Raw genomic sequence first — 22,942 nt, 5'->3', positions numbered from 1 at the left:
TTTCCAGACGGAGCCGGCGTAAGGCGAAGGCCCGTCCATACGGGGCCATGGCACCGGGGCCACGGATAATGACGGAAGAGATCGATCGATCCACGGTGCAGAACCTGTAGAAGAAATAATGGGGGCACGTTTAGCAATTAGCAGGGCTGCGTTCGAGAACGACGAAAACCACGCTCTTCGGACAAATTCCCATCTTGGCAGAATAGCAGAAAGCGGGAAAGAGCAGAAGCCAATCAGAACTCGCGCTGGTTAGCGGAAGGGAGCGTCCCGTTTGACCACAGCCACTCACAACCCCCCCGAAGCCTGGAAGTTTTCCCCTGAACCAACCAATCAGATATTTTTATTTTAAATCAATTGACGACGTGGTCGATTGAGTTCCGCTATCGTACGTACTGTGCAATGTACGTGCATACTGTAGCCACTGTAGGACGAAGACAGCCGCGTAACGTTCTCTCTCTTTTTCTTGCGCTATAGTGCGGAAGGTATCGTTTATCGTATAGTCTATAAGCTCCATATGTAAATTAGAATATACGATTATTTATGTATTTTTTAATTAAATAATCAAACATTAATTGCGTCTAGCCATTCCGTGGGCGAACCCACAGCGTCGTTTCGGCAATCACGTCCGCATATCCGTTTTCGAAGATTTTTCACTTCGGACAGCAAGCACCGAAAACCGAACAGACTGAACTTGGAGGATGAGAAATTGTTGAGCCACGTAAATAGACGAGCATTTGCCGTTGCGCGTTACGTTGCCGGCTGTGCGGTGATTTATTTGTATCCAGAGAATTAAGACTTCAAGTCCATCGGTGAACATATACACGGTAATATAATTCGCGAAGCAATTATCGTCGTCCACGAGAATTTTAGAACCAAATTTTCGACAAGTTTTGTTTGGTTAGAAACGATTATTGTTTATATATTTAATCTGTACTTTGTACGTGTGTTATACATAAAAATGACAGATTGAAAGAAATTAATGCAAACTCATATGTTTCTCATTCGCTTGAATTTTAAATAATATGAAGATTACAGTCCGCTAGAAGGAAATGACCGTCAAATATACGATGCTTTTCTTCTCTATAGTTTTGTTACTTGGAAAGCACGTGGAATATTATAATATACAGTCGAATCGAAATTGAATTAAAATTTAAGGATATAAAATACGTAAACTGATGCGCGCCTTATATAAATAATAAATTTAAATTTCTCCATTAAAATATTCTCTAAAATTATGCATAATGCATAAATTTCAAGTCTACAAATAGATCTTTTATCTTCAACGTCGGGTATTTTTTATGGCAAGCGATATGTTAATTCCACATTTTTAACTGAATTTTCAGCTGCGTGTGCAAGCGGTTTGAACAATTGGGATCAGGTTATTCGTAACGCGGAGGAGATGGCGAGGCGAATGAGTGACGTACGGTCGGGCACGTCCTCGCCGTCGTCCTTTGGCAACGAGGATCGAGAGATCCGTCACCTACGGGAGTTCCTAAAGGAGAAGGACAAGGTAATCGGGCAGATGAGCGATGACAGCAAGAGTTTGCAGCGAGCACTGGAGACTATAAAAAGCAAAATGAAAGAATCGGATAATATCGTGGAACTGAGAAGAAAATTGCAGGAAGAACGTAGGCTGAACGAGGAACTGAGAGATACGGTGCGGAGGTTGCGGAAAGAGTTGCGAGACTTGCGAGATGTGCCTGCGCGACGCTCGCGTCAGGAGGATAGCGATATCGAGGACATGGTCCAGCGAGCGTTGCATCTCTCCGTACGATTGGATAAGCAACTTATGCAGGTAATTAAGAATGATAAAGTCGTGGATGGAATAGCAACCGAAGATCGAAAGACGAATTTACGCAAGGACAACGAATTGGTGAGGAGATTAGAGGGTGATTTAGAGATCGAACCAGATATGATGAGACATCGGATCGCCGAGTACGAGGATCGTATTTTGCAACTGAAAGCGGATTTGACAGAGGAGACGAAGAAGGTGGTTAAGTTGGACGAAGAACTTGTATTAGAGAGGAACGCGGCGAAGTTCTTGAGGACGCAGATAGAAGAACATCGTCGGATGGCGGAATTCATACGAATACGGGAGAGTAAGTTGATCGAGTTCTTGCGGACAAAGTTGAGAGCCTCTCTAGAGAACGAGGAGAAACTCCATAATGATCTAGCATCGATAAATATGGAAGTCGAAAATGCCAGTGGAAACTTGCCGAACTTTGCCGCAACCGTTCGAAATGAATCGGACAGGTATGCGTTAATTTTTAATTTATTTTTTAAATTTTTATTACTTTTACATATCAGTTATGTCTATCTGCCTATAATCTTTTCTCGGCAAACATTTGATATCTATGCCGATAGAATCTAATTACATTTTAGCAAAACAAGATAACCACGAGAGATTGAAGTTGTTCCGTATATAAGCAATATTTTCTTTCCTAATCTTTCTTTTCATATTTAAGAACGAGCGAAAATCTTGAGGAAAGCCGCGAACATAATGCGGAACTACGAGAGAACGTGGAGAACGAAATGAGTATAAAATACGAGAAGTTAGAGATCCCAATGGAGGAACGAGAAACACTAATCAGCAGCCTAGAGTTGACCAACGGACCGAAAGAAACTCTAGAGGCAGATCTGCGAAGAACTACAGAGGAGTTGACACTGGCATCGAATCATTCTCCGGCCCGTGAGAGAAAGGGCGACAATGTCGGTCGAAACAATAATCAGGTACATTATTTTTATAAAACCTATACAGCTAAAGCGATCGAAAGAAAACAAGTACGGACGATAGGTGCACCGCCCGCACCTAGAGTCGTAATACCACTATCCACGAGCACATCGGTTACGCCAAAATTGTCGATCCTACCGCGACCTGTAAACGTGCGGTCCGTGCAGATGGTAGGAGCGGGTCAAAGTGCGATATCAATTGCAACATCTACACCCAAGATTGACGAGAAACGTCATGCGGCGAACGAACAACAGCTGGAGAAGAAAAAATACGAGAACTACGAGAAGCGATTGTATAAAATACAATCCGTTCGAAGAGTTAAACCGCCCGCGCCATCCAAAATTTCAACCAGGGTAAAGGCGAAGAAAGCCCTCGAATTGATTAAGAAGCAAATGCAGGAAGACGACAGCGAGCTGAGCGAGGATGAGAGGAGCATCGAGCAGCGGCAACCTACCAAAAGCCCGAAGCGGATCTCGTACAGGAAGCAGATCTTGAGCAAGAGCGGGGCGTGTACAATGTACGAGCCAAATCAGGACGCTGACGAGGTGCCACCTGTGCAGTCCGAACAATAATCAGGTATATTATTTTTATAAAACCTATAAAGATTTGAAAGATGAGAGATTATATCGAAAATCTTTAATAAATATCTAAAAAAAAATAAGCGTTATTCAACGAGAAAGTATGCGCTTCTAATTAAGAAATATTACATGTTCCATCGTTCAGTTTCGTTGGAGAAAATATTATCTTACTGTAATTATGATCAGTTAGCTCAATCGATCGCTGACTCAAAAATCAGATTTCTCTATTTGTCAATGTGATTACGTTTAAATTAGTTCGACCGTTTGGTTAAATACGAAATGTACTTCTCGCATTTTATTTTAATTAATTATTAACATTATTATGCATTATATATCGAATTGTATGTTTCAGTGGAAGTAGCGAGCGGTATTAATCCAAGAAGTAAGAAATTTCCACACTCTCAAAGAGACACTCGGCTCAGTCATGGCAGAGTCTGGTACTAGTCATGTTTTATGATAACATTATAGGTATATTTTTAAAATATGTAGAAGTTTAGTTGTACAGTGTTAATATTTTGACTGTCATGTTCGAACGGTGTGTCATACGGTTTACGTTTTTTTTTTAATGGCTGCGCGATTTTTTAATTCTTTTAGATTTTTGGACAAGTAAATATAATCGAAATCTGATTAATTTTGGATCCCTAAATATGTAGATTTCGACATCTTATAAGATCTTAGTTAAACAATGAAAATTAATTAGCGTTTTTCTATCAAATTATAAAATTCTTGAAAATTTAAATTTTTTTATCGATACACTGCATTTGATATACTCGCGTTTTTGAAGTGGTTGAATCTTTGCGATGTGAAGTTGTCCGATACTACTTTATCATTTATTATATTTATCATTTTTGATAAACGCGTTCTGTGTATTGTGTGATTAAATGGCAATAGTCGACGATCGATCTGCATGGGATTTCTATTTCCGTTGCATTTTTTAGTATATATATTAATATATGTAGAAGCAATGCGAATTAATAAATGTAGAATAATAAATTTATTTCCTTACAATTCATACATGACGTTTAACAAAATACGTGTACACTTTGCGACAATAAACGCTCAAGTTACAACATACGTCTAAGTGAGCTTAATCTTTTACAAAAATTTAGAAACGATTCAGAAACTCACAGATCAATTCGATTAAAAATAATATACACCCGCTCGCCTTTATATCTGGAAAAGTTACCGTTCTTCGAATACCAGGGTTCCACGATGTATATATGCGTATCTAAAATATTTAAGTTGAGAAAATCCAGGTACAAACGTATCCCATAAACTTAAGTTCATAAATCTAAACCCATTTTTCGATTCTTAGTAATATAAATTACGGGAATAATTTTTTTAAAGATTTGGATAATATACACTCTCAGACCAGTTTTGCTTTAATAACGAGACCCAAGTATACGGATCAATCCTTCAACATGATTATATTTCGATGATCTTGCATTTTACTCAAGTTATGTAAATTATCCCACCAATGCAGCAGTTTAAATTTGTAGATCAGACGGAACCACGGTGTCAGCAACGACGTGGTCTTGATAAAATTGTCGATCTCCGATCGCGACACCCATCGAGTCTCGCTCACTTCGTCGGGATTAGGCTTTATGGTGATGTCGTCTCGTTGCAGAAACATTATGTAATCGATCTCGTGTTCACCCCAACGATCGTTGCTGGGCGCTTGATAGCGAATTCTTGTCAGGTAAAATAAATCGGAAGGTTTGATCTCGCCGCTAGGTATGCCCAGCTCGTAGCCGAGCCTTCTTATCGCGGCTCTGCGCACCCCCATAGCGTTTTCTTCTTCCGTTTCGTCAGGAATCTCGGCTAACGGATGGCTGCAGCACGTATTTGTGTAGTAATCCGGGAATGTTATCTATAACATAGATTTGCGTCATATAAATTGTGCATATATATATATTTACATTTGCAGAAATACAAGGATAATTGTTTTGCACTAAGAATTTTGTTTTAATTCAAGATTTGAAACAGACATTTTTTCAGTTCCTAAAATATTTAATATCACACGTTAGAGTCACGACAAACAAAACTTGTGAATCCAATTCAAAGACTGAAAGAATATTAGCTCCAATATAATCGAAAGAATGTTAGTTTTTTAAATTTATTACAGAATATACGACTCTACTATCAATTTCTACAAGTTTTTATGGAAAAGTCTTGTATTTTCAACTAAATTATTCAATAACTTTCACTAGAGAGAGAACCCAATTATTCAATTTTTACTTCCTTAGCTAAAATACATATTTAAAATTATATTTAAAAATAGCAAGCATAAAAGTGGATTCTTACCTTAACATTTGACCGTTTCTGGAGTAACAATTCTCCTTTACTATTGAACAGAAAGACGCTGAACGCCCTGTGGAGCGGGACACATCCCTCCGTGTCAATCTCGTGACAAACTTGCTTGGTGGCTTCGCCAACGGGCCTGTCCAGCTTGTCGACGAGGATACAGCGTTCCTTTAAAGCGGCCCTTTGCAACGGCGCTACTTGCACAGTTCCAAGATCTTTCTCCGCAATCGCCGCTACCTTGTGCATGATACCGTTGAGATTCCTGTACGTCTTGATCATCACCGGTCAGCTGCCCGCCGAATAACGACTGGAAACATGAACGTGCACGATATATTTATCTTATCTCGTATATGATTTATTCGTGGAAGAAGATCGTTACGCGTTACGTCGACGCGTTCGGTTGACGACAAAGAATGAGAGGTGGGAATTAATTGACACGAGGAGCAAGAACGTGCGCGCGGTGCGACACGTCGAGAAGACGATCGGTCCCGGCGGCGTTTGCGAGCGTCGTCCGAAACCGAAACTCCGAATCTCTGAGCGGGTGGGCTAAATTCCGGCTAATCGCGAACCGTTCATCGTTCATCTACATGTGAGACTCGCGTGAGAGTGAGTGACGTCGAGAACGACGTCCGGCGACGAACGGGAATTCCTTCGCGCGTCGCGACCTGACCGTGCAGTTGCGAACGATCGCTCGTCGCCCTTCGCTTTCCCAATTTTCACATACTTCCGTTCCGTTCATCGTTCGATCGCGCAATAATTTTTCACTTTCACACACGGGAGCTTATACTCGAACTCCGACCGTGAATTTCTTCGTGAATCACGTCATCTGTTTGGATCACTAACCTCAAATTTGATTTCGACAGCTGAATTGTTCGGACTTGTCGCCTTTCCTCTTTTCCTCTGCAACATTTAATTATATACCCATTTCACTTTTATTTAAACGCGAAAATTTAAATATCGATGCTTTCCTGCGAGACGCAGAGAGAAGAACATAACACGTAAAATCAACGCGGAATGCACGGAATGCACTTTACAGCTAATTATAAAAGTTACAAACTGTATTATCGACGGCTGATTCAACATTCAACATGACCCGTCGGTTAATTTATAGTTGTAACGAATATGTATGAGAAAAATATTCAACAGTTTACAGAGAGGCAGCTGTTTCGTAATAGAATATAGAATAGAATAGAAAGAAAAGAAGGAATGGGACGGAGAGAGAGGGGGGCTGAATAATTCTCTCCAGAGCCCGCAAAGGCCTATTCGCGACTTCGCGATCCCCGAATTTGCGGGTCCAAGGGTGCGATCCACTTGGCGCTCCGAGCTCCAGGACGCTCTTAGAAACATTTCGTCGTTGTTGTTTGTCAAATGTTAAACAAGAACAAAATGATTCTAGGTCGCGAAGGGGAATTGCCGTTCGTCATTTTCGACATCGCGCCGATCACTCTCGTATGTAAATCAACGTTCCGCGATTGGCCCGTTCTCTCGACGTGTCGCGCCACGTGGTACGTATTCACGTATGTACACGTGCGCGTCCTTGCTCCTCGTGTCAATTAATTCCCACCTCTGTGCGGTTTTGTCGTCAACCGAATATTCGACGTAACGTTCTTCTACGAATAAATTTCCCGCATATGCGAGATATGAGATAAATATTATTGCATGCGCGTTCATGTACCCAGTTCTTGCTCGTTATTCGGCGGGCAGCTGGTTGACGATGATCGAGGATAAAGCCCATTTCAATGGTATCCGTGCACAAAGGTAACTATAGGGTAACGGCGCTTGTGGAGAAAGATTTTTTAGATTTTGGAACAGCGCAAGTGCGTAGCGCAAAGAAACGCTGTATCCTGGACAAGCTGGACATAGACCTGTTGGTGAAGCTGGGTGAAGCCACCAAGCTTTTATATTTTAGCTAGAGAAGTAAAAATTGAATAATCAGGTTTCAGTGAAATTTATTGAATGATTTAGATAAAAATACTTTTCCATAAAAACCTGTAAAAATCAATTGTAAGATTGTATATTCTGTAACGAATTAAAAAACTAACATTCTTTTAATTATACATATACTCTTTGAATTGGATTCACGTTTTTGCTTATCGTGACTTTCTAACGTGTGATATTAAATATTTTGGAAATCGTAAAAATGTTTGTTTAAAAACTTGAATTAAACAAAATTCTTAGTGCGAAACAATCGTCCTCGCATTTCTGCCAATGTCCAATATATGCGTTTCTTGTTGTAAAGTGTACACATATTTTGTTAAACGTCATGTATGAATTGTAAGGAAATAAATTTATTATTCTACAATTCTACATTTATTAATTAATTCGCATCGCTTCTATATATATCTGTCTACAATATCTTTCATTTCCACATCTTTCCTAATTAATTTATTTTCGTATTTTTTCATATTCCCGTGACTATAATTCGTCACATTGTTTCCGGACCGTGAACTATATTTACGGCTCTTTAACGAGCGACTTCTTCATTATTTTGTCAATTTTAAAGGATGCCGTTGCGTAGATGTAAGTATGCGCTCATTTAACCGTCCGCTTGAGGCGTTCCCAATTATTTGGACGTCTTAATCAGTACGTCACTCGTTGCGTCAACGATATATATCATTGTAGCGAAAGCCGCTTTTTAAAATATTCTAAAAATTTTATGCCATTACCAGCTGTGATATAATCTTAGTAATCGTGCTATATATTTTCAGTAACGCCAGGTTAAAAATTTTTAATTTTATATGGTAATATATATTGTTAATTTTTTTTCATTTTCAACCTATATATTTTTGACTATAGAACCTCGGACATAAGAACGAAGGAGTCTTGCGTTCTTCTCCTCTAACGCTTCTCTCTTACATTACGTTTTCCAAAGTCTACGCGATCGTCGTATGCTAGCAGTCTCGCGGGGGGAATTAGATAAGTAGAGAAAATGGGTTGTAAGACGAGAAGCAACCCAGTTTAAGACACGTTATCCTCGTCATTATCGCGTTTATTAGTATATCTTCCTTTCCCTTCCTTAGTTCCCTCTCGCCTTGATCCATTCGTGACACGCTCTTTCGTGGGTGGGCTATATAAACGTGTTTGTGTCTTCTCTATGCTCCTTTGTATTACGCGAGAGCTCGTCGGTATACATATGCCGTATGAATAATGTACCCTCCTTTTGTTTACGCGAATATCGCTGTCGAGTGACGCGAAAAGTGCAAAGAAGAGGCCGCGTGGACGTAGAGTGAAGTTTTATTTCTCTTCCTTTCTCAGCATCCCTGAATATCCGAAAATCTATAATCGTCACGAAGATGGTGCGTTTAATGATAATACGGGCTGATATTCGTCACGTTTTATGCCTTTTTTTGTTCCTTGGGACTACATTTGGCCTGCATGAAACGGCACCGAATATAATCGTCTTGATGGCTGACGATCTGGTAAGACGTTGATAAAAATGAAGATACCGATGTTTCACTTGACAATTGTTTTATATATATATATAAAGATATTAAGATAAATAAATAAATATATGTATATTTTTTTAACTAATCCTTCTCTCTCCCTCTCTTTCTTTTTCTCTAATTTTTGAAATTAGCATTTATTAAATTCTTTTCTGTTCTTTTCTATCCGTACTTTGTCTTTTCACAAAAAGTTTAAAATTTAATTGAAGAGGCGAAGAGAGATTAGAAATATCATACCTATTCTTAACAAAAATTTAGATATTTAAATGTACTCTATACAGGCATTTGCAGGAGTTTTATAGGATTTACGTATTATACAAAAGTAGAAAGAAACAGAAGAAAAAGGAAAACTTTTGAAAAATATATGGAGGTTAATGTCCGCGAAAACAAATTCTTTTTTTAATGCATTTTGATTCATCTGTTTTATAGAATACTTGAAACATTTGCAGACGTTCGAAATTATTTTTATCTTGTACATACATGTAACGGTTTGCATAAACTTTCATTTACTACTTGCGTTACTCGCGCTTGCCTGATGACGTACTCAATTCAGCACGATTAATTTACATAAAAGTATCCCGGATTAAAATTATCCTTAGTTTAGTTAATTATCGTAGCTCACGTATTTTATCTACGCCTCCGCAATCAACAAGTACGCACGTCGTAAACTGTGACTCATTCCGACTACACGACAGAATGCTAATTCCTGCACACGCCTATTACGACTTAATTCGATCACGTAATTTTGATATGCTGGACTTCCGGTGCGAGAAAAATATTTTATACGTACACATGTAAATATATAGCGCTTATTGTCAGACGCTCCTCATAAAATTATCTGTTAATTACCGAATTATTAATACTTTGCAGTGATTATTAATTAATTTTCATTACATATACTTTTCTTATATATTATACGTGCCGACGGACAATAACGCTCGAAATTTTCAGGGGTGGAACGACGTCGGTTTCCACGGCTCTAATCAGATACCTACCCCGAACATAGACGCCCTAGCGTATAACGGAATTATATTAAATAGGCATTACGTCTTGCCGTCTAGCACACCTTCCAGAACCGCGTTTTTCACCGGAAAGTATCCGATGCGTATGGGTATGTATTAATCATTGCTTTATACACAATAAACTTTCTTTACATACGTTATAAATTTTTTTTTTTCGGGGAAAAAAAATTCCAGTGCCAGCTTTTTTTCTCTACTTTTTTTTTTAACCGAAGAGGTCAGATTTTGTTTTTCTTTATACCGCAAAGTTTTACGACATTTACGATGTGTCTGCGTCTGAGCGACAAAAAGACATACGCGTCGCAACAATTTAACGCGCATTTAAGGAGATGATGATGAGGCAACGCGCACGATGACGTCGTGAATTAATGCAGCATCCGAAATACTCTTGTATGCAGCCTGTGTGTTGTTTGGTACAGGTATGCAGGGGGATGATATACAGGGTGGCGAACCCAGAGGACTACCTCTCAGCGTGAGGATCTTGCCGGAACACTTGCGGGGACTAGGGTACGCGACAAAGCTGATCGGGAAGTGGCATTTGGGGTACCACACGCCTCAGCACACGCCCTTGCACCGTGGCTTCGATTCCTTTCTTGGCTTTTACAATAGTCATGTTTCGTATTATGACTACAAGTATTCATATCAGGTACATATCCCGTTCGAGAAGATCGTAAAAATCAAAACGGATGTCTTTTTTTTCTAAAGTATTGTCTCTTTCGCATGTTTTATTAACGATCTAGTTTTCTACGTAAAAATTGCAATAAAAATTACTTAAAATAAGATGAATAAAAAAAACATTATTGTCGACGATTAGTCTAAACTGATTAACTCCATTTTTTATAAATTTCTCAATTTTTGTACCAGAGCGCATGATTAATAGTTTACAACTTTGTCAATATTCTCTACTTTTTAATGTAGTTAATTAGCCTGGCTTTTGAGAAGGCTCACACACTGATCCTCTCTGACTTTTTATTCATCTTCTCTATAAATAGTATATCTAAGTAATTTTTATTATATATCGTTGCTGTTATTTCGTTGTTTTCTTTACACGTATATCAGAATATGAGCGGGTATGATATGCATCGTGGCGATGCTCCGGCTTACGGCTTAACCGACAAGTATGTGACGGACCTTTTCACCGATGAGGCAGTTAGGATTATCCAGGGTCACGACCCGTCTCGGCCGCTCTATCTCCAAATATCGCATCTCGCTGTTCACGCGCCTCTCGAGAACCCGCAAGATTACGATCACTACGATAAACGGTTCATGCATATACGGGAACAAAATCGTCGCAAGTATGCCAGTGAGTACAAATTATGTGGATTATGTCAACGGCAAAAGTCGGTGGTTGTTTAACGTTGATCAATATAATTCCAATTTACAAATGAAATAAGTACTAAATATTATAATTTAGTTTAATCGTGTACGAGAACTTACGTAAGATATTTGTAAAGACTACTTTATTCTCCCTTCAATGTCTTGTCGTTAATTTCGTTAGGGATGGTATCGAAATTAGACGATTCCGTTGGGCGCATCGTGCATACCTTGGGTAACCGGGGGATGTTAAGGAATTCGGTGGTCCTCTTCCTCACTGACAACGGTGCGGCGCCTATTGGCAAATTTCGCAATTTCGGCTCTAATTATCCCTTACGTGGTGTAAGTATTTTCAAGTCACATACCGACTCAGATGTCAAATTGATGAAAGTCTGGACGTATACATATTCAGTCGCTACCAATTTTCGACGGTGATAAATTAAGAAAAAAAAAGTAAAATTATTTATAAACAAATATTATTATACATATATTACTGATATATTATGAAAATACCAGCGTTTTACCTAATCTATTCGAAAATTTCCCGGAGATACGCGCGAGCTTATGAGCCGCTTTGATGTTTTAAGAGACACGGCGGTATATAAGAGCGTGATTTATGATGGCAGATGAAATACACCCTTTACGAGGGTGGGGTGAGAGGAGTTGCCGTACTGTGGTCACCAAAATTGCGTAAAGCAGCACGTGTGTGCGATGATCTGGTGCACATATCCGACTGGCTGCCAACCCTCTATGCCGCCGCTGCTGGCGATCTGACGGATTTGGGGGAGATCGACGGGGTGAATCAGTGGCGCATGTTGAACGACGGTTATCCGATAGTCAGGGACAAGCTGTTGCTGAACATCGACGAGATTTCCAAGACCGAGGGTGCCATATATAAGCAGTACAAGCTTCTTCGAGGTATTCCGTTATCGTGATTGAGCAGAATAATAATTAAATTTTCACGTGGCGACGCGCTGAGACTTCTGAAGTTCTGAATAAATACTTCTTTTAGCTGAAACTTCAAAAAATGAAACTTGTAATCGTGTAAAATACATAAATATTAAATAAATATTAACAAGATTTAATAGTAACAAGATTTCAAACTTTACGTAAAAGTTTTTCAACAGTCAGTCGCAAAACTCGTAGATTTCAAGATTCATAACATTTTAATTTTTAAAATGGGAAAGATATTTTCAGTATTTAGCTCACTTATTGTTTGTAAATGCCATTCATTAACGCTCACGAAAAATTACGTCTCAGGATCGATGGAAGGTGGCCACTACGATGGATATTACCGTGACTACGAAAGAAATTATTTACCTACATATTTCAACGATTCGAAGAAAACCGCGCAGGAGGAACTGCCACCCTACACCGAGACCATCCTGAAGAGCGCAGTGTCGCAGAGCATCACCTATCATCTGGGCGGTCCGGTCACTCAGCCCAGCACGATGATTCAGTTACGACGCGAAGCCATGGTCCATTGTCGATCCAATTCCACTTTATACAGAGACAATTTTTTCACTTGCAACGTGACCGAGTGCCTCTTCGATATCGAGAACGATCCTTGCGAAACGAAGAACATCGTCGAGCAATATCCGAGGGTGAGGAAACGTTCAACATTAAATCTGATGGCGCGAGCTGGAACTAAATTAAAACGGAAGTCTTAAAAGCACGAATTTGTAATCAGCGAGCATGTATCTTTTAAGTTTTAATCTCGCAAACATGAAAGGCTTAAATTATGCATCGTTATTGTTGAAAGAGATCTATACAGCAGCTTGCTATAGTTCAAGGTTCAGAGCATGTCATATCGGTCATTTCTTTCCTTCAACAGGTCGCTCGCGAGCTGGATCAATTTCTGGAGCAGTACGGACGCAATGTCACGATACAAGTCAAGCCGCCGGTGGACTGGCTCGCTGATCCAAGAAGGACGAACAACACGTGGGAGCCATGGATACCATCGGGCGATCAGTTTTATCCGTACAACGCGGCGGCTAAGTTAGCCGGTTTGGCATATTATCTTCACATCGGGGTCGTCCTCGTGGCGGTCGTGTGTAAAACTTTTGTTTGAACAATTAGCCCGGTCGAAACGCAAACGTGTATACCTAATGAAATTCCGTAAGTCCGTCTAGATTCTAGATTAAGGCTCACTGTCCACGGAGCGTCGATGCGTACATATGAGTAAAAATAGCTGTCAAAATTTAGTGGAAATGGTACCATTAATTCACAAACAAAACCAATATGCACTGTCAGTACTGAAAATTTATGATATACATAACGTAAACTATAAATTTCCAGTACTGACAGTGAATATTGAAACGCAGCCACAGTTGAACTGTGGTAAGAGTTCGATCAAACTTCATATAAAATATTTTGAAATTCGGCGCTTTAGCCACCGAGAACATGTACGCCCGGCGACCGACAATGCCATACGCCGGGCTTCGTGACGCAAGCATGCAGCGACGAAAACGCGACGCTGCAGCTTCGTCGACAGATGTCTATTGGTTTAGATTGGTCGCTGCATGGAAGCGTACAGGAAGCGTAGAGTATCTATCTAAAGGGCCTCGCGCACAAAATTGCATAGGCTGCATATCTATAGCATAAAACCGCTATATCAATTAGCATCTTATGTAAATTAATATAGTGACTTTATGCTGGATGCTCATTGGTTTGGCGGTCTTATGCTACGCTTATGCTAAGCTATGCATGCATTTTGTGCGCGATGGCCTTAATACGCTATGCAACAACGCCTCCGTGGACAGTGGGCCTAATTCGCTGGCACGTGGAGTATCGAAGTCGTATAGAGGTTAAAAAAAGTATTCCTACATTTTCGTTTTTCTGTCATGCGGTCTTTAAGAGAAGATCACATGGTACGACACGCGCCAATGTTACAGCACGGCAACGCATAAATCATAGACATGCTAAACGTGAGCTACGTCTGAATTAGCATTTGCATTGTTCGGCGAATTAACATTTATATTGTCAATTTTTTGTATGTACTACCGTATATGGCATTATGATGTTTTTTTTTTTTACGCTGTAGAAACGTTTGTGAATATAAAAGCATGACAAACGCGAGATAGCTTATCTTATTGCATCTTATTCGAGAACGGATGGAGCGAAAGTCGGCGCGCTGAAAGGAAGTTTTACTTTGAACAATCTAACGAAATATCATTTCTTCTTTTTTTTTTTTTTTTGCTAATTGTGTCCTTTATGATAAATTAATTTGCGGTGGGATTAAGCGATCTTAAAAGCAACATTGCGTTTTTATGGAGTTTGATTCTTGTCGTTTGATCACATTATTCGGATAAAAAAGGTAGACCATAGAATATATATATATATAGAAGATACTTTTCAGTACCTTTCTTTTAATTAATATTTTATTATTAATTATATCATATACGTCTTGTAATTAAATAATAATTTATAATTAACCGCATTGTATGTAATCTAAGTGTACATACGCTAAAAAAATAAAATCAATATTCGGACACTTTTAATGTGTCCTAAAGTATCCGTTATATAAAGTATATTACTATTCGGAAACATGAAAGCTAAAATAATAAACGATAAAAAAGCTGTAATAAAAGATAAAAACTAAAACTTTTATGTACACATGTTTATATGTACATATGTATGTATATTGTGTGAATACTATCGTTCTATAGTGCACCTATAAATTTCGCAATGTGTATCTCACACTTTGCAGTGGCAGGCTCAATGCGAACCTAATCATTCGACTATCGACCGTTACGAGTAAAAGGTCGCTAAAAACTGCGTGCTATCAAATGATAAGATAACATTTATCACATTGCTTCCTCAGAAAGCCTTTTGCCCTAATTATTAGTTATAAAGAGAAATTGTCGAGAAAGATAAATCGTTCGTCGCGTTAGAATCGTTAGATAGTCGCTAGCGCGGTAAATTTTAACGTTTCAAAATACAGTTATGTGCAAAATAATAGCACCGGCTGAAAAAATGAAGAAAATTCTAAATTTAAAATTAATCAACTGAAAATTATTTTATATTTATTAAATATACATAAATTAATATATATATATATATAGAAATATAAAACATAACATGTCATTATTACAAAAAGATAACGATAAAAAAATAGAATTTTGTTAAAATTTATAATTTTCTTCATTTTTTTCAGTCGGTGCTATTTTATTTTGCACATCATAATTTTATAAACAGCGCATTACGACATCTGATGATTCCATTGCGCAGATTTAACGTAACTTCGGTCATTTTGCCACTGGACTGACAGAAGAACTGGTATAAAAGCAATGAATTTGAACAATGTGTTGCTTGTCTTCGTACTGACAGTTTTAAGTGTCGTGTGCCTTTATTTTGGTTCAACCTGCGTTTCCGTGCAGTCTGCACCTAACATCGTCGTTATTATCGCTGATGATTTGGTAAGAAATTATTTTATCCGCGTAACGAAGGTGAACTTAATGCCTTCGTAGAGTATACGGAGTCTTAGAATACCTGAATTTTAAAAAATCCATAGCAACTCGATAAAAAATATCATATTATACGATTTAAACAGTAGCTTTATTTTAAGACCTGTGTTTTTTGCAGCGATACATATGTATCACTGTTATCAAGAAAATTATTTAACAATAAAAATTAACTTCTTTAAGTCACGTATCTTTCATCGCTTTTCTGGATTTTCTTAATTATCGGAAATGTTAAACTAGATGTGTATACAATGGAAAGCTATAGTTAGTGTCGCGAAATCAAGTGAGACAAGAAAACGACCAACGAACCGTTTACATTAGAATATTTGTAAGATTTTGCATTTCACGAACAGGGAAAAATATCGTCTCACTCATGATGTTACCAAAAATTGTTGATGTAAATCCGTTTAGTATACGCATGAACCTTACGTGACTTAATCAATCTTGATAAATTATAAAACACGTCTTGTATGCGTCTCAACGACCAAGGGATGGAATGACGTCAGCTTCCATGGTGCCGATGAGATTCCTACGCCGAACATAGACGCTCTCGCGTATAACGGCGTAATATTGAACCGACATTATGTGTTGCCGGTGTGCACGCCGTCGAGGACGGCTTTCCTCACCGGACAATATCCCATAAGGACAGGTAATCTATTAATTATCGCGGGTAAATGATGTGCAACGACACGGCGCGGCGCGCTGCTGGATTTTATGATGCAAACCATCGCGCCACAATCTTCTTACTTCGCTTGTTGGTGCATGCAAGATCCGCACAAGTTTTATTTATCACTTATTATTTATTAATGTGTGAATTGAAGACTCTAAAGTATAATCTCTCAATTCGGGATCTAGAAATATTTTAGAAAGACGCGTCAATAAAGCACGGGTGATTTCAGAGAGTTTACTCTTACAATGTTATTTATAGATATCTATATTTTTTCGTTATTTGTATAATTTATATTTTTATTGATTTTCGAATTGTAATCACTATTATACATTACGAAGCGCAAAAAACACTCCAAAGCTATTTTTGGAGAGATAAGAATTTAAAATTAGAATTTAATTTCTGAATTAATTACAACGTAGGCATGCAGGGCTATCCCTTGCGAGGAGCTGAACCTCGTGGTGTACCCTTGAACTACACTCTTCTACCTGAGTACCTTCGTAGACTCGGATATACCACTCATCTCGTAGGAAAATGGCACGTTGGTTATCACACGAGAAATTTCGGACCCACCCGCCGTGGTTTCAACACTTTCTTGGGATATTACACCGGTTATATTCAATATTACAATCATACGCTTCTCGAAAGTGTAAGTTTTCTATAATCAACTGTCGCTAGAGTAAAACAGCGTTATATTATAATATAATAAAAATAAAATTATAAAAATATTATGTCCAATGTATATAGTTAACGATATTGTTGTAAAACCATTTGCAACAGATAGTATAGAGGTTTGACGTTTTTCCATCACGAGCAATTTCTTTGCACAGTTATTAACATATAATATATATCTGTATAATAAACATTAAATAATATACGTTGTATAATACGTATAAATCGGTATATGACATTTTACAGGAACAACTGGGTTACGATTTGCATCGCATCGTAGGCGACAATAACACGGTCGAATACAGATATGACTACATGACTGATCTCGTAACCGACGAGGCTGAAAGTATTATCTCGTCACACAATACCAACAAGCCCATGTATCTGCAATTAGCGCATCTTGCCCCTCATTCTAGCGACGCTGAAGACATCATGGAAGTACGCGATTGGAAAGAAACAAACGCCACTCTCGGTTACATCAAAGATTTAAACAGAAGAAAATACGCGAGTAAGTGCTTTTATACCTCTTGGTCATTTTTTTATTGTCAACGTCGTCAAAAAAAATATCGTCAATGTAGAAGTCGCGTCCTACTTAATTGCGATTATGAAATGATCTTTCAATTAATTCGTTTCGTATTTGCAAGCAATAATAGTCAGTTTTGCTGATGCAGCAAATATAACATTTTGTCGTTGCAAATTTAGTCAGCTATATGGGCAGCAAAAATATTTCAGTTAAAAGGATTAATGTTATTTGAAATAACTGAAACAGCTTTGTTGAATGTTTAAATTATTTTGCTGCAATAACAAATTTATTCTCTACTTTTTCTATCTCCTAATTTTATTCTCATTATGAGTATTCTCATTCATCTCTACCAGACAATTTTCTTAATAGCATTTGCTATTAACCGAATAAACTGTTCGCTTTAATAATAAATTAATATGTTTCTATAAACAAATTTACTCAGTAAAATTTTTTCATTTCATTAACAAAACAAATATTACTGTAACGTCAAACAAATTATCGAAAATCTGTTTGACGTCATATCAAATTTACAATAAAATAGCAACGATTTTGCTGCAATAGTTAAATTATTTGTTTTCCTCTGTTATATGTCATACTTCAAATCGTCCGATAAAAGATAATTGCTATTATATCTGCTATTTCCTCATAAAATTTTACTTCACTTTCGTTTCAATTATATGATAAGAATGTTGATTGCGTGTTTGTATTTTTATTATTTAACTTTGTAACGTTTAATATTGTATATTCTATTTTTAGGTGTCGTTTCTACGTTAGATAAATCTGTCGGTCGAGTGGTAGACGCTCTAAAGAAAAAAGACATTTTAAAAAACACAATCATAATTTTTATGACCGACAATGGAGCGCAGACTGAAGGATGCTACAAAAATTACGGATCCAATTATCCACTGCGAGGGGTAAGTGCAGCTTTGTACAAATAATAATGAAACTACCCACTCTACGTTTGATTTCGCGCGCGACTAACATCGCTAATAATAAACAGTAACACTAAATATAATATAGATTAATATTATTAAATGTGCAAAAACAGTTGTTCAGGTAAAATTACGTCTATTAAAAATTTTGAAATTGTATATAAAATTGAAATAATATATTTGCAGTTGAAATTTAGCCTGTTTGAAGGTGGAGTTCGGGGCGCGGCGTGCATCTATTCGCCCTTGATTGGTCAGTCATCGAGGGTCTCGACGCAATTGTTTCATATTACCGATTGGCTGCCGACACTATACTCTGCGGCTGGCGGTATTTCGAGTGATCTGAAACAACTGGACGGCATTGATCAATGGTCCGCGATTAAGAAAGTGAAAACTGATGAACGAAGATCGATTCTCGTAAATATTCAGGAAGGTGAGAACAGCGAAGGGGCGATAATGGGACGTTACAAACTCACTAGAGGTACATAATCAGTAACCTTTATTATTATTTGTTCTAACGTAATTTTGAATTCTCTCTCTCTCTCTCTCTCTCTCTCTCTCTCTCTCTCTCACTCTCTCTCTACATGTATTACACACATCTTTGGTTTTACCAAAAGCCGAAGATCGGTTTAAGAGTAAATATATGAATAATTAATAATGAATGAATTATGCTTTTCCTTCCATACAGATAAGTCCGATTATCAGAAGCATTATAGTTATTATAGCGGTAACGATGCGTCGTATCCCAAGTACAATGTGACGAGTGTGTTAGCGTCGCCAGCCGCAACAGCAATCGCGAGCGTTTCGACTAACGTGTTAACTGCAGCTAAAATAAAACAGCTCCGGAAAGAAGCTACTATAGTTTGCAAGAACCTTACGAATTCCTCCAGTTGCATGAACCGCACTTGCTTGTTCAATATCTACAAAGATCCTTGCGAAATAACAGATCTATCCTCGGAGTATCCTAAGGTGAGATTAGATAATAATATTTCACGACAGGAAACCAATTTCTGGTCTGATAAGCTAATAACGCCAATAATAATTAATGAATTACGCGTAATACGCATCTGTAATATTTGTGACTTTAGCTTCGCTAGGAAAAAACAATGACTTGTACAAATATATAATTATATAAACCTGATCGTTTCATCTGGCGCCCGCGGCGGGCGAAATGGAAGCGAGAAACGCTGTCTTAAGAAGACGTCGTTACATTTGCAGGTCGTGAAGAGATTGAGCGTGTTCATCGACAGCTATAAATCGGTCCTCATGAAGGAGCCCAATACACCCGTCGATCCGGCTGGCTTTCCGTGCCACTTTAACAACACTTGGATGCCCTGGCTGCCGGACGACTATCAGTCGATCAGCGAAATGCATTTCACGACGAGCGGAGTTACGTCGTGGCAACATAACGACTTCAATTCGACCTCGTCGTAGACCCGTATTTGCGTTTCTGCCGAGGAACTCACAGCTTGAAACCAGTTTTGAGATGTCGAGACGCGTTTCAATAGATGGATATCTTAAGAGTCAATTTGATAGTGACATATTCGTCACATTTTCAATCACGATTTAAACAAAGAGCTCTTCCTTCTTTTCTTTTTTTGTCTTTGGACACCTGAGTTCTATTCTTCTAGCTCTTCAATAATTCTTTGAAAAAAGATCGTTCGATAATCCTTAAGAAAAATTGTACATATTATAATAGATTTTGATATTGATTGAGTATTGGGAAAAATTACTCCGAAAGTGTTCTGAGAAGATAGAAGTAACAAACAGCTTGCGAATTAATTAAAAGCAATGGTATTGTAATCATAAATAATTTTTTAAATCGTTCTAAATTATTAAATTGTAATACTTGACTTAATGACGGATTCCGCTAAATAGTCTATTCAAAGTCAATAAAGATTAAAGTTTCCTTTTGTCATGTATTTCTACCTGTAAAGCTTACAGACTTCAAATAGTAGACGATTTTATTTTCAACGATTTGAGATCTTTTTATTTCTTTGAGATCGTTATTCTAGATCTTAATAAAATGTGTCCTTAACGTTCCGTTCCGCTACCTTTGTGTGAGTCACCCTATATATCTTTATTAACGGGGTAGCGTTGACCGTTGAGGGTGGGTGGCAAAAAGTTTATCGTTGGAGGGACAAAACTCTTCTTTTCACTGACGTTATTGTATAGAGATTATGCAGATTGGATGCTGCCGTCGTGCGCGAAGAAGGTTGATATCTATTTAATTACCGGTATCGTATTAATTAATCGTGTCCATGCAAATAGACAGTTCGGAACTTTTGCGACGTCCATTTTGCCGGAGAGGGTGAACCCACAAAGTGCCGTGAATTTTTTCTGTCTACGCATTTATCAATTATTTATCCCGCAACAATCACGCTTGCGTATTTTATTTGCAGCTTTTACTTCACGACGACCAATATGCGTCTCGCGTTTATCGTCCAAACCGAATCTGCGTCGAACAGTTTGCAAATAAAGCCTAAGAAACGAGCCACGCGTTTCTTAATTAATACCACAGAGTCGCGAAAGTTATTGCGAGACACAACGGCGGGGGGGGGGGGCAATAATTCTATAGTCGTCCCGCGGTCGTCCCTTCGCTCGCGGTCCATTTCTCATCTCGCTCTTTAATATTTCGAGCGGCCATATTCTTCTTAAACGTTTTTTAGTGCCGTTCCTCACGTGACCGCAGTGCTTTCGGACCGCGGAGAGACAGAGAATGCCGGCTCTAAATTCTAATCTAGGACCAACCAAGCGGGGTCCGCGCGCGCATTCTCCCCTCGTCTCTTCTCTCACATCCCCGAGGCTCGGCTTTTACGGCTCATTTAGCAATTCGCTTATTTGCAAGAAGTCGCAGGCGCGTATACGCGTACGCGTGGCTTTACGCTTTGCTCGCGTAATCACGAGAAGAGGGATGATACGACGACGAGGAAAGAAGCAAGAGGAACAAGAAGAAGCGAAAGGGAGCGGATGAGAAATAGAGAGCGAGTGACTGGACGGGACGGGGGAAGAGGTACCTTCGCGTTCTACGATCGCGGGAAGGGTTTGAAGTTTAAGTCGCTTTTAATAGCGAAGCAGCTGTCGCCGGATCCGCTTGTCCCTTTTTTATAGTCGATGTCTTCTTCGGCGAATAATGCCGGAAAATAATCTGAGAAGGAGGAGCTGCTCTCTTTCTTTCGTCCGGCTAACTTTTCCGCTAATAAAGTCGTATGCCTCTAACCCGCGTTTATTTTTGGTACCGACGCGACCGACGCCTCATCACGATCCTTCATCTTTACTAGTCCATTACATACGTCGTCCTGATCAGCCGACGTCTTTAATTTTCCAGTTTTTTTCGTAAATATTAAAATTTAGAAGTCGGAAAAAAATGAGGCAGAAATGCGTACAATCTTGTTAATTTCAACGAAGCGAGTATTCTTTTCCATAAGCGGAACAGCTTCATCCGCGGCGAATGAGGTATACATCGGGACGGATCGCGAGAGGATAATTAGACGAGTGCGTTATTAACGATAAATAACGAGACAGACTTTTATGGCGCACATAGTACGGTTGCGCGAGAAATTCTCAGGGATCTGGCGTTCGCTCATTCGTCCACGGTTCTTAAATTAATGAGGTGTAAACGCATTGCGCAAACCACAAGTATATAAGTTAATGTGCCATTCATCCCGTAAACCGAGTGGTATAAACAGATATATTTCTACTTTTGTTCCGTGAAGTTATTGCGCGCATACTCACGCGAGGATCGCTCGCGGCGAGAAACACGCTGTTTCTCGGAATACCTTTTTGCAACATTGCCACGGTAATTGCACGGTGCATTTGCGCGCTACACACTTCCGAGGCTCGCGAAAGCGCAACTAACGCTTGTCATTCGATCTTTCCAGTTATCCTTACTGCGAGCAACCGAGGAGCGTTGGCATCTGCTATCTGATTTTACAGTTAGAGTAATGCAGACATTTATATCGCGATATCTCATCGAGTTGGCGGTATTAGTTGTGCGAAAAAGAAAGCTGTACAGTATACTTTTATTATAATATAATTATTCATTTCTACAAAATGTGCAATTATCGCACAGCCTTATAATCGTAACAGATTCTCATATTTAAATCAGGTTTAATCTCGAAATAAAACACAGCTGTATACTTGACATCCAGTTAAAAAAAAAATTTAATTGCTTCTTATTACTAGAATCTTTTCGTGAAATTTATCTCGACGTATCGCGCGGTTGCGCAATTTGTAGTCTCATTCACTTCCTTAATTATCTCAAATGAGAACTTAAATTTCTATCATTTCTACCTGTTA

General features: G+C 38.6%; 5 protein-coding genes across 13 annotated transcripts in view; 3 read left to right on the top strand and 2 right to left on the bottom strand.

Annotated features, from left to right (window-relative positions):
* The first annotated feature begins 556 nt into the window (after window positions 1-556).
* Window positions 557-4,383, top strand: LOC143908009 (uncharacterized). 4 transcript variants are annotated; one of them, XM_077425227.1, is made up of 5 exons: window positions 557-824; window positions 1,344-2,253; window positions 2,466-2,730; window positions 2,899-3,307; window positions 3,662-4,383. In XM_077425227.1, the coding sequence occupies exons 2-4, from the start codon at window positions 1,400-1,402 to the stop codon at window positions 3,301-3,303; spliced, it is 1,524 nt and encodes a 507-aa protein (XP_077281353.1). In that variant the 5' UTR covers window positions 557-824; window positions 1,344-1,399; the 3' UTR covers window positions 3,304-3,307; window positions 3,662-4,383. The 4 variants fall into 4 exon arrangements, with proteins under 4 accessions (XP_077281353.1, XP_077281352.1, XP_077281354.1 ...); XM_077425226.1 differs by having other exon boundaries at window positions 557-809; window positions 2,466-3,307; XM_077425228.1 differs by lacking the exon at window positions 2,899-3,307.
* Idi (Isopentenyl-diphosphate delta isomerase) lies at window positions 4,285-6,641 on the bottom strand. Its single transcript, XM_077425250.1, has 3 exons — window positions 6,457-6,641; window positions 5,614-5,920; window positions 4,285-5,179 (listed from the first exon to the last, which is right to left on the bottom strand). Exons 2-3 carry the CDS (start codon window positions 5,890-5,892, stop codon window positions 4,718-4,720), a joined length of 741 nt encoding a protein of 246 aa, XP_077281376.1. The 5' UTR covers window positions 5,893-5,920; window positions 6,457-6,641; the 3' UTR covers window positions 4,285-4,717.
* A 130-nt stretch (window positions 6,642-6,771) lies between these two features.
* LOC143908005 (arylsulfatase B) lies at window positions 6,772-14,037 on the top strand. Of its 3 annotated transcripts, XM_077425213.1 has the most exons (10): window positions 6,772-7,371; window positions 8,117-8,133; window positions 8,869-9,032; window positions 10,008-10,167; window positions 10,495-10,721; window positions 11,135-11,378; window positions 11,574-11,731; window positions 12,016-12,307; window positions 12,650-12,993; window positions 13,224-14,037. In XM_077425213.1, exons 1-10 carry the CDS (start codon window positions 7,283-7,285, stop codon window positions 13,458-13,460), a joined length of 1,932 nt encoding a protein of 643 aa, XP_077281339.1. In that variant the 5' UTR covers window positions 6,772-7,282; the 3' UTR covers window positions 13,461-14,037. The 3 variants fall into 3 exon arrangements, with proteins under 3 accessions (XP_077281339.1, XP_077281340.1, XP_077281341.1); XM_077425214.1 differs by lacking the exon at window positions 8,117-8,133; XM_077425215.1 differs by lacking the exon at window positions 8,869-9,032.
* Window positions 12,900-22,942, bottom strand: part of LOC143908001 (EF-hand domain-containing family member C2) — a 33,605-nt gene continuing 23,562 nt past the window's right edge. The window contains exon 16 of the mRNA XM_077425196.1: window positions 12,900-13,036. The gene's annotated coding sequence lies outside the window, so the exon portion shown is untranslated. The remainder of the gene's footprint in view (window positions 13,037-22,942) is intronic.
* Window positions 15,026-20,565, top strand: LOC143908007 (arylsulfatase B). 4 transcript variants are annotated; one of them, XM_077425222.1, is made up of 9 exons: window positions 15,026-15,306; window positions 15,620-15,807; window positions 16,342-16,501; window positions 16,942-17,168; window positions 17,438-17,699; window positions 18,471-18,628; window positions 18,833-19,124; window positions 19,332-19,612; window positions 19,862-20,565. In XM_077425222.1, the coding sequence occupies exons 2-9, from the start codon at window positions 15,679-15,681 to the stop codon at window positions 20,075-20,077; spliced, it is 1,725 nt and encodes a 574-aa protein (XP_077281348.1). In that variant the 5' UTR covers window positions 15,026-15,306; window positions 15,620-15,678; the 3' UTR covers window positions 20,078-20,565. The 4 variants fall into 4 exon arrangements, with proteins under 4 accessions (XP_077281348.1, XP_077281347.1, XP_077281349.1 ...); XM_077425221.1 differs by having other exon boundaries at window positions 15,587-15,807; XM_077425223.1 differs by having other exon boundaries at window positions 15,026-15,331.

This window comes from Temnothorax americanus, unplaced genomic scaffold (genome assembly GCF_048541705.1).
Source record: "Temnothorax americanus isolate GAGA-0224 unplaced genomic scaffold, ASM4854170v1 Scaffold9, whole genome shotgun sequence".
Lineage (NCBI taxonomy): Eukaryota > Metazoa > Arthropoda > Insecta > Hymenoptera > Formicidae > Temnothorax > Temnothorax americanus.
Note: the sequence above shows the minus strand (reverse complement) of the source record. Positions and strands in the feature narration are given on the sequence as shown.